Source organism: Podarcis pityusensis (assembly GCF_964106645.2).
Source record: "Podarcis pityusensis genome assembly, chromosome: 1".
NCBI lineage: Eukaryota > Metazoa > Chordata > Lepidosauria > Squamata > Lacertidae > Podarcis > Podarcis pityusensis.
This window is the reverse complement of record NC_138028.1, coordinates 46,819,176-46,832,501: the sequence shown is the minus strand read 5'-3', so window position 1 is coordinate 46,832,501 and position 13,326 is coordinate 46,819,176. Positions and strand designations below refer to the sequence as shown.

The 13,326-nt window shown below is 41.8% G+C and overlaps 2 protein-coding genes across 2 annotated transcripts in view; one reads left to right on the top strand and one right to left on the bottom strand.

Annotated features, from left to right (window-relative positions):
• The window catches only part of PCNX1 (pecanex 1), a 77,936-nt gene extending 70,406 nt beyond the window's left edge, over positions 1 to 7,530 (top strand). The window contains exons 33-35 of the mRNA XM_080981374.1: positions 3 to 474; positions 1,856 to 1,996; positions 3,001 to 7,530. Of these exons, the coding sequence (XP_080837500.1) occupies positions 3 to 474; positions 1,856 to 1,996; positions 3,001 to 3,141 (754 nt within the window). The 3' untranslated portion in view covers positions 3,142 to 7,530. The remainder of the gene's footprint in view (positions 1 to 2; positions 475 to 1,855; positions 1,997 to 3,000) is intronic.
• Positions 1 to 13,326, bottom strand: part of LOC308463436 (uncharacterized protein) — a gene marked incomplete at its 5' end in the record, with an annotated part of 341,915 nt that overhangs the window by 254,281 nt on the left and 74,308 nt on the right. The gene's annotated exons all lie outside the window — the stretch shown is intronic.

Below are 13,326 nucleotides of genomic sequence, written 5' to 3'. Positions count from 1 at the left end.
CCTTTGCTCTCATGGTCCTTTATTTCCTTATTAGGCACCAGCCATAGTGCTCATTCTGTGCAGTCCAGCCTTGTCAGACACTCTCCTGCTCGTGCCTCAGTTGCCAGCCAGTCGTCCTATTGCTACAGCAGTCGTCATTCATCCCTGCGCACGTCCACTACTGGCTTTGTGCCTTGCCGACGCTCCTCCACCAGCCAGATCTCCCTTCGCAATCTTCCATCGTCCATCCAGTCGCGTCTGTCCATGGTGAACCAAATGGACCCCCCAAGCCAGACAGGTGTTGCCAACATGCAACATGGCCTACCTTCCTCAAGCAGCTCCAGCCAAAGTATCCCTGCCTGCAAGCAGCATGCCCTCGTTGGATTTCTAGGGACAGAGGGAATGAGTAACATTACTGATGCACAGCCAGGCACACATGTGAGCCCTGTCAACCAGACACAAACCAAAAGGGAGGATGTTAGATATAGAATTCAGGTAAATCAGCTTGAATAGTAGTAGCAGTAGGAATAATAACATTTATTATTGTTGTTGTTGTTGTTTAGTCATGTCTGACTCTTCGTGACCCCATGGACCAGAGAAAGCCAGGCACTCCTGTCTTCCACTGCCTCCTGCAGTTTGGTCAAACTCACATGCTGGTAGCTTCAAGAACACTGTCCAACCATCTCGTCCTCTGTCGTCCCCTTCTCCTTGTGCCCTCCATCTTTCCCAACATCAGGGTCTTTTCCTGGGAGTCATCTCTTCTCATGAGGTGGCCAAAGTATTGGAGCCTCAACTTCACGATCTGTCTTTCCAGTGAGCACTCAGGGCTGATTTCCTTAAGAATGGATAGGTTTGATCTTCTTGCAGTCCATGGGACTCTCAAGAGTCTCCTCCAACACCATAATTCAAAAGCATCAATTCTTCGGCGATTAGCCTTCTATATGGTCCAGCTCTCACTTCCATACATCACTACTGGGAAAACCATAGCTTTAACTATACGAACCTTTGTCGGCAAGGTGATGTTTCTGCTTTTTAAGATTCTGTCTAGGTTTGTCATTGCTTTTCTCCGAAGAAGCAGGTGTCTTTTAATTTCATGACTGCTGTATTATTATTATTAATTATTTTATTATTTATACTCCACATATCTGGTTAGGTTCCCCCAGCCACTCTAGGCAGCTTCCAGCAGAATATAAATACATAATAAAATAAATCTGATTCCCAGTCTTCTTTACAATCTTTAGAATCAGCATGCATCACTAGCCAGTGAGTGGTATGTTAGTTTTTGACCTCTTGTGTAATGCAGTATTCTAGAGAATGGAGCTGAGGTTCTTATGGTAAAGTATCTGTAGAGATGATATACTTTCTACTACTTACAAATACCTGCAGGCTCCAGACCACGAAAGATACAAAGGTTTGAAAGAGGCACGCGACTTGGCATGTTTCCAACACAGCTTTTGAGCTTTAAGGCTGCCTTACAATGATTGCCATTCTTTTCCGCAGACCCTATGTCGACTAGTAACCTTAACTGATCAATCTGGAGTTCACAAATCCTTCAAAGCATTACATCAACTAGCTGGCCTTCCCACGCTATAGGCACAGCGTAGGAGATTAGGAATGTGTTCCTGTTTTATTCTGCGTACTAAAGCTTATAAAATGAAGAGATTTGCATGCCTAGTATTAACTAGCATTGTTAACAAATTTTGGAAGATTGGGGAAATGGGTTTACAATGGGGGAATATTAAATTATGCAGCTCCTTCCCTGTGTACTGAAGTGGTACTGTCCTAGTACAATATCCTTTTTCCAATAGCAGAAGTGAGAATTTAATTTCCATTTAAACAGATTATTCCAAAATATTTTAAACTCTTCCTGTTGCAGATAATGGATCCCAGCCAGATATTGGAAGGGATCAACTTGTCCAAAAGAAAGGAACTGCAGTGGCCAGATGAGACGATACGGTTAAAAGCTGGAAGAAACAGCTGGAAAGACTGGAGTCCTCAGGAAGGCATGGAAGGCCATGTAAGTTGCTCTTTGCAGTGGATTTTTGGGATTGGACCATTTATCCTAACTGTCCCATTGAACATACAGCACAGGACTATGTATACTTCATGTTTTAGAATAATTTTGAGCATTAGGAAAAGCTCAATTTTGCAGCCTGTAAGCTATGCTACATATATGGTGATTTTCATAATCACCATATTATATACCTTTCAGAAAGTATATAGAAAATGGAACTCATGCATGCAATAAGTTACAGCAGTCTTGCTAACCTGACACCCATGAGTGCCGCATTGTCTGCAGAGGCTTTCATTGGTGTCCCTTGGCAGGTTTCCCAGACTCTGAGCTTTCAGGTAAAAAAAGAAGTAAGCTCTAGCCCTCCTTGAAAGAAAGTTATGAGGCAAAATGTGGAGGTAACTTTTAAGTGATTTTTGTGAAATACGAGTGTGTGATCTGTCCACATTGTATATTTTTCCTGGTACTAAGGAATACTCCATATTGTTATTAGATGGTAACAGCATCAGACTGTGGGGGGGGGGCGGGGGGAGAGAGAGAGAGAGAGAGAGAGAGAGAGAGAGAGAGAAATCAGTATTGCGTAATCTCCACAATTGGGACATAATGGGAAGCGATAAGGTTTTCAGGAGTGGATGTCTCTTTGAAATGTGCTCACTTGTCCCAAAAGATCGGTTTAGAGATGGGATTGTTTGCATTTCTTTTCTTTCAACACCTCTCCTCTTTCAGTTCTTCATACCTCTTCTAGTAGTTGTTACACTATAAACTACATTATGAGAAGGAAAGACATCAGTGCACCCTCTGTTCAACTAGCATACCTGCAGATAGATATTGAGCAGTCTTTGAGATGGGGCAGACACATCTGATGGGCAAGACATGGAAGCGTAACCTTGGTCCCCCCACCAATTAGGGAGAAGATGATCATCCAGTCTGGGTCATTGCCTTGTCTCCATAGTCTTTCAGAATGATGGAAGTTACACTATCTAAGTTTTCTGTGCTTGTCCTTCCTCCAGGTGATTCACCGTTGGGTGCCTTGCAGCAGAGATCCAGGAAGTAGATCTCACATAGACAAAACCATCCTGTTGGTCCTGATTGAAGACAAATATGTTCCTGTGATTGAAACTGGAGTCCTGGAACTTGGGGCTGAAGTGTGAGCTGCTTGGACAGTTTAGCTGCTTCTTGTCCCTCCGCAAGGTTTAGAAATGAGGTTGGGTTCTCAGGAGGATGCTCCTCATGCCTCAAGTAATAGAAAAAGACTTGAAATCAAAGTGGTTGTGTGTCAATCTCTGGCCCAAAAATAAATAAGGGGCGTTGCTTTTATTTTTATTTTTCAAGTTAGCTACTGAGGAAAACATTTTGCATGAAGGGTAATGTTCTGTTTTATACTTCATTTTATGCATTACAGTGCTTTAAAAGAACCCCACATTTTCCAGTTTTAAAATAGGAACATCTCGCTTTTCTAATCGTTTTGCCAAAAATGGCCATGTTTTGTCACAGTAATGTGGATTCCATTCATCTTTTCTTTTCTTTTTTAAAAAAACAACAACTGAGTAGCGTATAAATCTTGAGTTCAGTGTAAAGCAGAATGGTGGGTTTATTCTTGGCAAGAGTGACCAGACTTAAAAGATTCTTATTTCTTGTGAATGAAATGTTTCAGTGAGAAAACTGCACTATTTTTTTTTATGGCAATGCACTAAAAACAAAGGGTCTGAGGTTGCTCAGAACATTTATTTATATATGTATGTATAAATATATAAAAAGAAACAAATACCATTATTTAAATTGCCTTTGGGATTAACCCCCTCCCGCTCCATGTTCATACTGATGGTAGGACCTGTGCCATTGATCCGTTTTTCTGGCTTAATATACTAGATTGTGCATCAGTGCATTCATATTGTCCTATTCACAATATATGGCGGAGTACAAATAATTGCAGAATAGCATGCCAGAGGTGCCACTCCGGGTGAAACCAATGGATGGCACAAATGTGCAGTAATTTCACCTTGTTACGAAGGGCCCAATCACACTACTGTGCATCTTCTGTCTCTACCTTTTGCTGCTTTCCAGCTCAGAGCCAACTAAAAGATGCTATTGGCATCCTTTGGAATAAATTTTTACTTTTTCAAGGGAAATTGGATGAGACCCAGTGTTTTAAATGGGATAGTGGTTTTCTATGTGCATTTGGACTTCTTCCTATATTCAGTCTGGTGAAGCAGCTGGAGGGTTGTTGTCGTTGTCGTTGTTGTTGTTTTTATTTTTAATTCAAGGAAAAATACAGGAGGCACAGCCTGACTGTCATATCATTTGTACCATTTCGCCTTTTAGCTCCCTTTAGTCATTCTTTTCTGTGACTTGAATTTTATTTTCAGTGATTATATATTCTATAATAACTGTACTTCGAGTATAACTGTGAAATTGAATTATGTTGCATATCTTAGGTTTTACTGTGTTTAGGTTTGTTTGTTTGTTTTTTTCCATAGTGTGTGTGTGTGCGTGTTTTCAGGGAAACAATTTACTCAAATAACATTGGGACGAGGTGAGGAAGCTGCAGCTTCTTAATGTGCTATTATTCTGTGTCTTGCCCCCAGCAGTCATGAAAAATTGTGTTATGTAGGGATTGTTTCCTGTGTGCGATCTGGAACTCTGCAGGGCTCGATAGGAAACTCAACACAGTCTGCAGCTGTAGCTTTTAGAAGCAGCCATCTTTTTATTCTCTGGAACTTTCCAAGTATTGCCTCAGTTTAAAAGCTTTATGGGTGATCTTGCAAGGGAGGAATTGCAGTAAAATTAAAAGCATTATACACCTAATGAAAGAGTTGAAGTACTTGTGACCTAATGTGTATTAATGTCCAAATACAACTTGCCCTATGCCATGAACTATAGCCTTTGCACTATGCAAAGTGTCAATACAATGTTGTTTCTAGTAAACCTAGCATCACACATTAAGGTCACACATTGAGCAAAGATTTTCATTTCCCAGTAATGTGAATTTCACTGCATGTTTCTCATGCATGTGAAATCACAGGCTTAACTTTGGGAGCAGGAGGTAGAACATGAATGTAAGAAAACTATTGAAAAGAATTTGCTATTCTGGCCTGGGCTACAGCCTGTGTTCGTTAATTATCACTCGAGTGTCTGAATGTCTTCAAATTAGCACCGGGCTGTGTTGGCATTTTCATCATTTTATAGGCATGAGAGAAACCAGCCTGTATGTTGACAGGTCATTCTTGTATTCCTTCTCAATTGACACTTTTAAATTTCATTTATCACTCCTATCTTGAGTTTCCCAAGACTGTTAAATTATGGACAACCAGTCATTAAAAAAAAAACCCAGTGATCTCACACACTATTACACCCATCAGTAAAAGCGTTTTTTAAAAAATAAAATAAAATGTCGGTTTGACTAAGGCAGTGACTTGAGTACATTATGACAGGTCTGTGCTAGATTTTTCTGAGAAAAAAATATTCTGCTTTCCCATTTTTAACATGCAGCTGGTGACAAGTACCCTACAAATCTGCGACTTAGAATATTGCACTCTGGTTGCACTTGATCCAAGATTCAATTTTTTAAAAGATATGGTAATTTTAAGGCTTCTGATGTGTTCATATATAGATCCTTTTGTAATTTGGTACATTCAGTTATTGAACCCAAGTCCCTAGTATGCAAGTCATTAGCTCAACGAGGTTCCAGTTGCACCAGTATTAGGTAGAAATCTCATGCAGTTAGCAGTGAAAATATCTCAAAAAAAGTATGTGACCACAGTTTCACCCTCAGGTTTTTTAGGTTGCCCATATTCCATTAATTGGGAAAGAGCTCTGGCTTTCTAGGTTCTTAATGTATGGTCACCCACTTAATACATAGGGAATTTCTATCCAAAACCCATCTGCTTTTCTCTTTGAGCACTACATTAGGTGGGTTTGTTGACCAAAAAGTAAAATTCTACACAGCCTTCATTATATGGAGGCATAATATAATCCAACATTTTCACGGATTATAACCTTTCCAGCAAAATGTGCAATTTTTAAATAATAATAATAAAAACCTTAGCACTTTTCTAAACTCTGCCTTTCAATACTTGGCAATATTGTAAGAAGCTGGTAATCTGCTGGATTAATTTTTCTCTGTGCTTAGACTAGCTTCTGAGGATAGATATTTAGAAAGTTTGTGAAAATTAGTTTTTCTACAGGTGATATTTATAAATGTATAACGACTACCCAACCTGGGGGGAATCATTAAACATAGAAGCATGCTTAACTTCCCAGTTGATGCGCTGGGAAAATAAAGCAAAATCTTTTCTTACCTCATTTTGAAATGCTTTGATTTTTTTCTAAAGTACACAATCCTACTCATATCCGATATTGCAGTAGTGAATTGTAGACTTTTTTTGGTAAACCAGAAAATGCAAGGAAGTTTTCAACAGAAGTGTTGCTGTTTTTCTTTTAAAAAAATATCTTAGAGGAGCGTCTGACACGTTTCTGATTTCAATTCTGTCATAACTTTACCTCCCTGTCTTGTCATTTGGGAGCTGATGGTGACAGAAATGTACGAAAACACTGGCCAGATGTACATTCTGAATGGTATGGCAAGAAGGCCTTAAACTTTGCTTTGGGACAAAATGTTAGGAAAGCAGGCATTGAAATGAATTATTGCGAGATCAAATAACCCAGTACTGTCAGTCTTCTTGTTAAAAGCCCTTTTTAAAAAAGTAATACCTTAAGTAAATGAAGTGGTATAAATGGAAGACCCTTTCAGAGCACCTAGAAATACTTCATATTAGGTATGGGGTTAAGCCACCATGGTATTATATACCTAATTTTATTAAGGGATTTTCTTTTACCTATTATATAGGTTTCTACTTGTCTGGCCTTACTTGGTGTTTAAAAACATGATGCCCTTTGCTTTGTGATGCTAGACAGTGTAAGAAATTATAGCAGTATTTAATCCGTGCCTTAGTAAAATGATGGTGGGTACATAACACCTTGGTGGGAACTACAGACCTTGACTAGTTTCCCCCCAGATTTGTTTAAAAGGCTGTTTTTAAGATGGCTGCTCCAGAAGGCTTCAGGGGGAGTAATGCAAATACTTTTTAAAAAAAACAAAACAAAACCCTGCCATTGACTTTTGACTGTGTATACACACAGCCCTGTACAGTCGCTCGCTTACGACTTCGACTCTCATAGCTTGAAGGTCAAACTTGTTAGCATCCTTGTGAAACTTAGCCTGACAATGAACTGCAGGAGGGAGAAAACAGAGCAAGCAAGCAAGTAAACTGAGTTTGAAACGGGATGTGGAATATATATATATACCTTGCATCTACCAGCATATGGAGATCTTACCAGGGATAGGGGCATGTGTACTTGGTGTGTGTGTGCGTGTGTGCGTGTGTGTGTGTGTCTGCGTGTGTGTGCTGTTGGAAACAGCCTGTAAATATTGTAGCTGTTTAAAACTGGGGAAAGCTGAGGGGGGTTTGTTTTCAACATGCATTGAAAAGAACAGTATTGACAGTGGAAAGAAACACTGAAATAAAAAAAAGTCTTTTTCCTCTTGTTGTCCTTGGTTTTGTTTTCATTTTTATCTTTTGGTTTCTCACACCTGCGGCTTTTGTAGGAGCACCACCCACACTTTTCACACTTTACCTGTGAAGAGTAATATCTAAAAAATTGAGGGTCACCTCTTGATCCGTGAAAGGAGATGGTGATGTATTGTATGCCCACTGGCTCTGCTTGGTGCAGACTTCAGGGTTGGAAGTTCAGAGTCCCGCAATCCAGAGGGATCTGAAATGTCACTAGAGAGTTAACTGGCAGCTGATAGGTTGAGGGGTGGGCAAGGTGCAGGACCCAGCTATGAAGTTAAGCACCACACCACCCAAGCTGCAGTCACTTGTGATCTTCCTTTGCTACACTGGAACCTGTAGGAATGGTGTTCGCAGGGTGTGGGGCAGCCTAAGACACACCACAGCGTGTTTAGCCGCCATGCCCTCTCTTCGACTTTTTGTCTCCTCAGCAGTGTACTGTGCCCTGTCTCTGACCTTTGTCTCCTTTGCAGAAGGGTTGCTCAGTTTCCTCTCTGATGGGAACATGACGTGGTGGAACAGGTAGCGCAAGTCACAGGGCAACACCCAGAGGGCTTGGGATTGGAGGAGGACAAAGGGCAGTTGTCCTGAATGTATCTGGCTGGTTTTGCATATCTTGCTAACTAAAAGAGCTCTGCGAAGCTCCTGAGTGTGGTTCGCACAGCCCACCTGCACCAGCCCACCTGCACAGCCCACTCCTGTCTCATCTCAAATCCTTCAGGACCCAGAAATAAAAATGGGGAAATAAAAATGGTGGGTAATCAACCTCAGCTGGTACTTTGCTTTGTAGTGCTCTGTGCCCCAAGGCTTTTGTTTATTTTAAAAAGCAAGCAGACTGGGTAGTCAAATGAATGTTCCAGCCACACAAAAGGGTTAAAAGAAGAAGGTGGGGGAGCATTTAGGGAACCGCACAGGGTGGCCAACGCAGCAAGGAAGAGACAGTGACCACCACTGTGTTGGAGGCTGTGAGAGAAGGCCCTCACCAGAGGCGGATTTAGGGGAGCGCAACCCATTCAGTTACACTGGATGCCAAACCCTAGAGGGTGCCCTAGGGGCACTGAATTTTGGCATCACACAAGGTGCCGCTGAAATGTGAGGTGAGGAATCAGGTGGGGAACCTTTAGATTTCCACTTCTTGCTCAAACTCCAGCTTCCATCAGCTCCTACAGCGTGGCCCCAATAGGATCACTGGGAGTTATGCTTCAACAGCAACCGGAGGCCCAAAGCTTCTCCTTCTGTGGCCTACATCATATAAATAGTTACATTGCCTATAACAGCATTATGTGATCACTGCCAAATTATTATTATTATTATTATTATTATTATTATTATTAATCATCATTAATTAACTTTATATAGCATCCTATACCTGCAGGTCTCAGGGTGGTTCACAAGAAAGAATTACAATATGAAAACACAAAATACACACCGTATTTATTCAAGTCTAATGCACCATCGAATCTAATGTGCACCTCAAATTTCAGTACCTTGAAACCAAAAATGTAATGGCGAATGTAAATGTGCCATCAAATCTAATGCACATCTTAATTTTTGCAATGTAATTTGGCCAAAAAAGGTGAGAATTAGATTTGAGTAAATGCGGTAATGAAAACAGAAATAGCCGAATAACATCCCCCTCGAAAAAACATATTAAAAAGTTTAAAACTATTTAAAGAAATTGAAAAACACAATGAAAATCATAGTACAAATTCAGTTCTGAACTGAAAAGTCACATTCACAAGTCAACTTTTAAAAACCAAATTGGTGTGATTGATCATAACCATAGCACAAATTTTTCAGCTATAATTTCTACCAGGTCACACTCACATTCCCCTTGTTTTTTGAACCAGAAACATTTCTAGAGGAAACTGCTGGGCTACTGCAGGGCTATAATAAACATGCATAGGTTTCTTTCAGCAAGTAAGACCACTGGTCCCTCGTGACCAATACGGTCTACTCTGACCATGCAGGGCCTTGGACAGAAAATCTTTCTACAACAGCTACCTGTGGACCTTGCCTCTAGAGTTATGTACTGGATCTGGAATCTTCAGCAAGCAGCCTTATGAGGTATGGCTGAACAATGAATCATTACATTTAAAGTCTTTCAAAGCATTACATGTTCACTATTTGATTAATGACTCTTCTATTATGTGTAGGCCAATAATACCTTTTTGCAAGGGGAAGGAAAGAGTGTTGAAGGTAACAGAATCAACATCTGTTGCTTGCTGCCTGAGTGAATTTTGGCTGAAATAAGAATTCCATGTTCACTCTCTTACCTGCTAACTAGGTAGAAAGTTGAGCTCAGTGTTGTCATTACTGCAGAGATGCTACTGAAAGCCATGAGACATAACGAAGACTCCCCAGGGACAATGTTTATAGAGAATAATAGCAAAGTGCAAAGCCCTTGGGGACCCTAAATAAGACGAAGAGCATCCTTCTATGGTAGCATTGCACAAGTAATTGATGAGTAGGAAGAGAACCAGTTTTGAGGACAGAATAGCAGAAGTTGGGCAAGCGAGTGAAGCAGGAATGATAAACTGTATCAAAGGTACAGAGGATGAGGGGTTGGGGGGTGAGGAAGGCATGAGAGATTTTCACGAGGACAGTTTCAGTGGAGTGTAGTATAAAAGCGCCCAAAAGCAGAACTGAAGGAGAGCGAGTCACAGCAGTGGCAATAAACAGCTTGTTCCAGGACATAAAGAGTAGAAGGGAAATTGGGGCTTAGTTGGAGAGGGAGGAGGGAGGTTACTACCCATGATGACTTTGTATGCTGCCGAATACCCACTGCTGGAAATCACAGGTGAGGAGAGTGCTGTTGCCCTTAGATCTTGTTTTGCATGTTTCTCATGGACATCTGAGATGCGGGTGGCGCTGTGGTCTAAACCACCGAGCCTCTTGGGCTTGCCAATCAGAAGGCTGGCGATTAGAATCCATGCGATGGGGTGAGCTCCCGTTGCTCTGTCCCAGCTCCTGCCAACCTAGCAGTTGGAAAGCTGCTCACACCAGTGTAAGTAGATGAATAGGTACCACTGCGGCGGGAAGATAAACGTTGTTTCTGTGCGCTCTGGTTTCCATCACAGTGTTCCGTTGTGTCAGAAGCTGTTTAGTCATGCTGGCCACATGACCTGGAAATCTGCCTGTGGACAAATGCCAGCTCCCTCGCCTTAAGCGAGATGAGCGCCACAACCCCATAGCGGCCTTTGACTGGACTTAACTGTCCAGAACAGGATGCTGAACTAGATGGGCCACTGGCCTAGCAGTGCTATCTTGTGTTCTTATGGATCAAGTGGTTGGGTGTTTTTTTGTTATTTGATTTAGAATTGGGGAAACAGTGTGGAGTTTGGATGCTGAAGGAGAAGCAGCCACAGGAGAAAGGTAGGTTATAATTTGCAAGGGGAGGGGATCCAGGTGGGACACATAAAAGGGTTAGATAAAGATAAGTAGTGTAACTTGCAGAGTGGACTGTGCACTGTGCCTGAGGGAGAAGATGGTGACCATACATAGGTAATATTGCAGGGTGTATATCGAAGCATTCAAAGGTGCTGTACTCTGAGCTGACACACATTCTGTAGCACACAGGACTCCTTTTGAATCCAAAGGGAAGGGAAAATGCTGACTACCACTGCAACAACCCTTTCTATTTTTATTCAGCATTCACAGTGTTCTAGTCGCTGCACAGAAGATGAATGGAACCCTCATTTTAAGATAGTGGCTTAGATCCAAAGGCCTGTGGGTTGGTGTTCTGTGCACACCCTGCAGCTTTCTCTTTTAACCCCTTGAACACTTGTAACACATCTATTGCTAAGCATAAGGTGAGTTATACAGCTGTTGTGGGTTGTAGCAGGCGGGATCCTCTTGCCCACGGGGCACTTTCGTTTCGAGCCAGCACCTGAAATCTGTGAATTAAATATTTCATCGAATGCTTCCCTTACCACAACCGATCTAATTCAGATACAAATAATGTAGATTCCACGTCATGAAAAGCTTGTGAGAGTGGAAAGCCAGGCTAACTTCCATGAAACAACCATTGGTGTATAGGTATTCAGAAATCTGCAAAGGAGTCCTGAGCAGATGTAGTACAGAGAATGTAAGGGCAGCCCTTCTGGATCAGGCCAGTGGACCTGCTAGTGCAGCATCCTGTTTTCACAGAAGCCAACCAAATGCCCACGAGAAGCCTGCAAGCAGGACCTGAACACAGCACTGCTTTCCCCTCCTGTCGTTTCAGCAATTTGGGCATTCAGAAACCAGAGGCAACAAATAGCCAGCATGGTTAGTAAGCTCCCTTCTCCCTCTTCAACCAGCCCCAATCTCCCTTCTACTCTGTGTTCAGTGCCACTCCCCTGTCCAATTTCCTGTCTGTTCTTTATGCCGTTGATAGCCTTCTCTGAGAGCCAGTGTGCTGTAGTGGTTAAGAGCGGTGGACTTGTAATCTGGGGAACCGGGTTCGCGTCTCCGCTCCTCCACATGCAGCTGCTGGGTGACCTTAGGCCAGTCACACTTCTCTGAAGTCTCTCAGCCCCACTCACCTCACAGAGTGTTTGTTGTGGGGGAGGAAGGGAAAGGAGAATGTTAGCCACTTTGAGACTCCTTAGGGTAGTGATAAAGCGGGATATCAAATCCAAACTCCTCCTCCCCCTCCTCCTCCTCCTCCTCCTCTGTGAAGTTGTTTAATCCACTTTTAAACCCACCAATTTTGATGGCCATCACTGCCCCTTAAGGAAGCAAGTTGGCTATGCATTGTAGTTGTGGAGAAGTACTTCCTTTTCTCCTGAATCTTTCAACATTTAGCTTCATCGGATGTTCACAAGTTCTGCTGTTAAGATGAGTGTGTGCCAGCTTGGTATTTATTTTATTTGAAATATATCCTGCCTTTCTAGAGTCTAGGTGGTTTATTTATTGAGCAGGTGTGCAAGATCACATGAATAGCACTCTTTATTTATGTGAATTGCGGAGATAAAAATGAACCAGGGTATAAACCATTTGCCATGAGCAATGTCAAAAATACAGCTTCACACCAACATGATTTTGCTCTTCCCACCTGACAGTATACATAATTTCATGCCGAGGAAGCAGCGTTCTGCTGAATTAGGGGGAATGGGAGCCTTCATCAGTTCTTGGTGACATTTTTAGCACGGATTTGTCTGCCTAATCCTAGTGATATATTCACACATATATATACATGTAATTGAGTTAAATGTAAAAACTGTAAAATATCCAAAGGGTAATATAATTACGTTTATTTTTCAAAATAGCCTCATGTATTTCAAGCTGGTTCTTTTTTTTTAAAAAAAAAAGATTATAATTTGATGGGGGGAGGAGCTGTTAAGTTCAAAACACACTGGATCATTTTGAAAATAAATCTGATTGCCTACACACATTCAGGTACTGTATTTTTCTTCTTCTTCGGATGTTGTTTCTGGAATGAATCTAAAACGCCCAGCAGGTGGCAGCAGCAATACAATCCTGCAAATGTGAACTAATGATGCAATTCAATGCAGGCTTTGATTGGGAACAGTTGTGAGGCACTGTTTAATTTTGTTTAGCATAGTTATATCCCGCTTTTCTATTGGGGTCCTCAAAGCAGCTGGAAACTTAGTAAACAAAGCAGCTGTGTCTTAGAACCCCACCTTCGTAAACTGGAAACAACCAGCAGCCCCCCATGGGAAAGGAGACAACAGTCCAATGTTCTTCCCCATGGGGCAGTCGATGTACTTTGGGGGGAGGAGGGGGGAGGATAATCTGACTGGATCAGGTCCTAGGGTCATC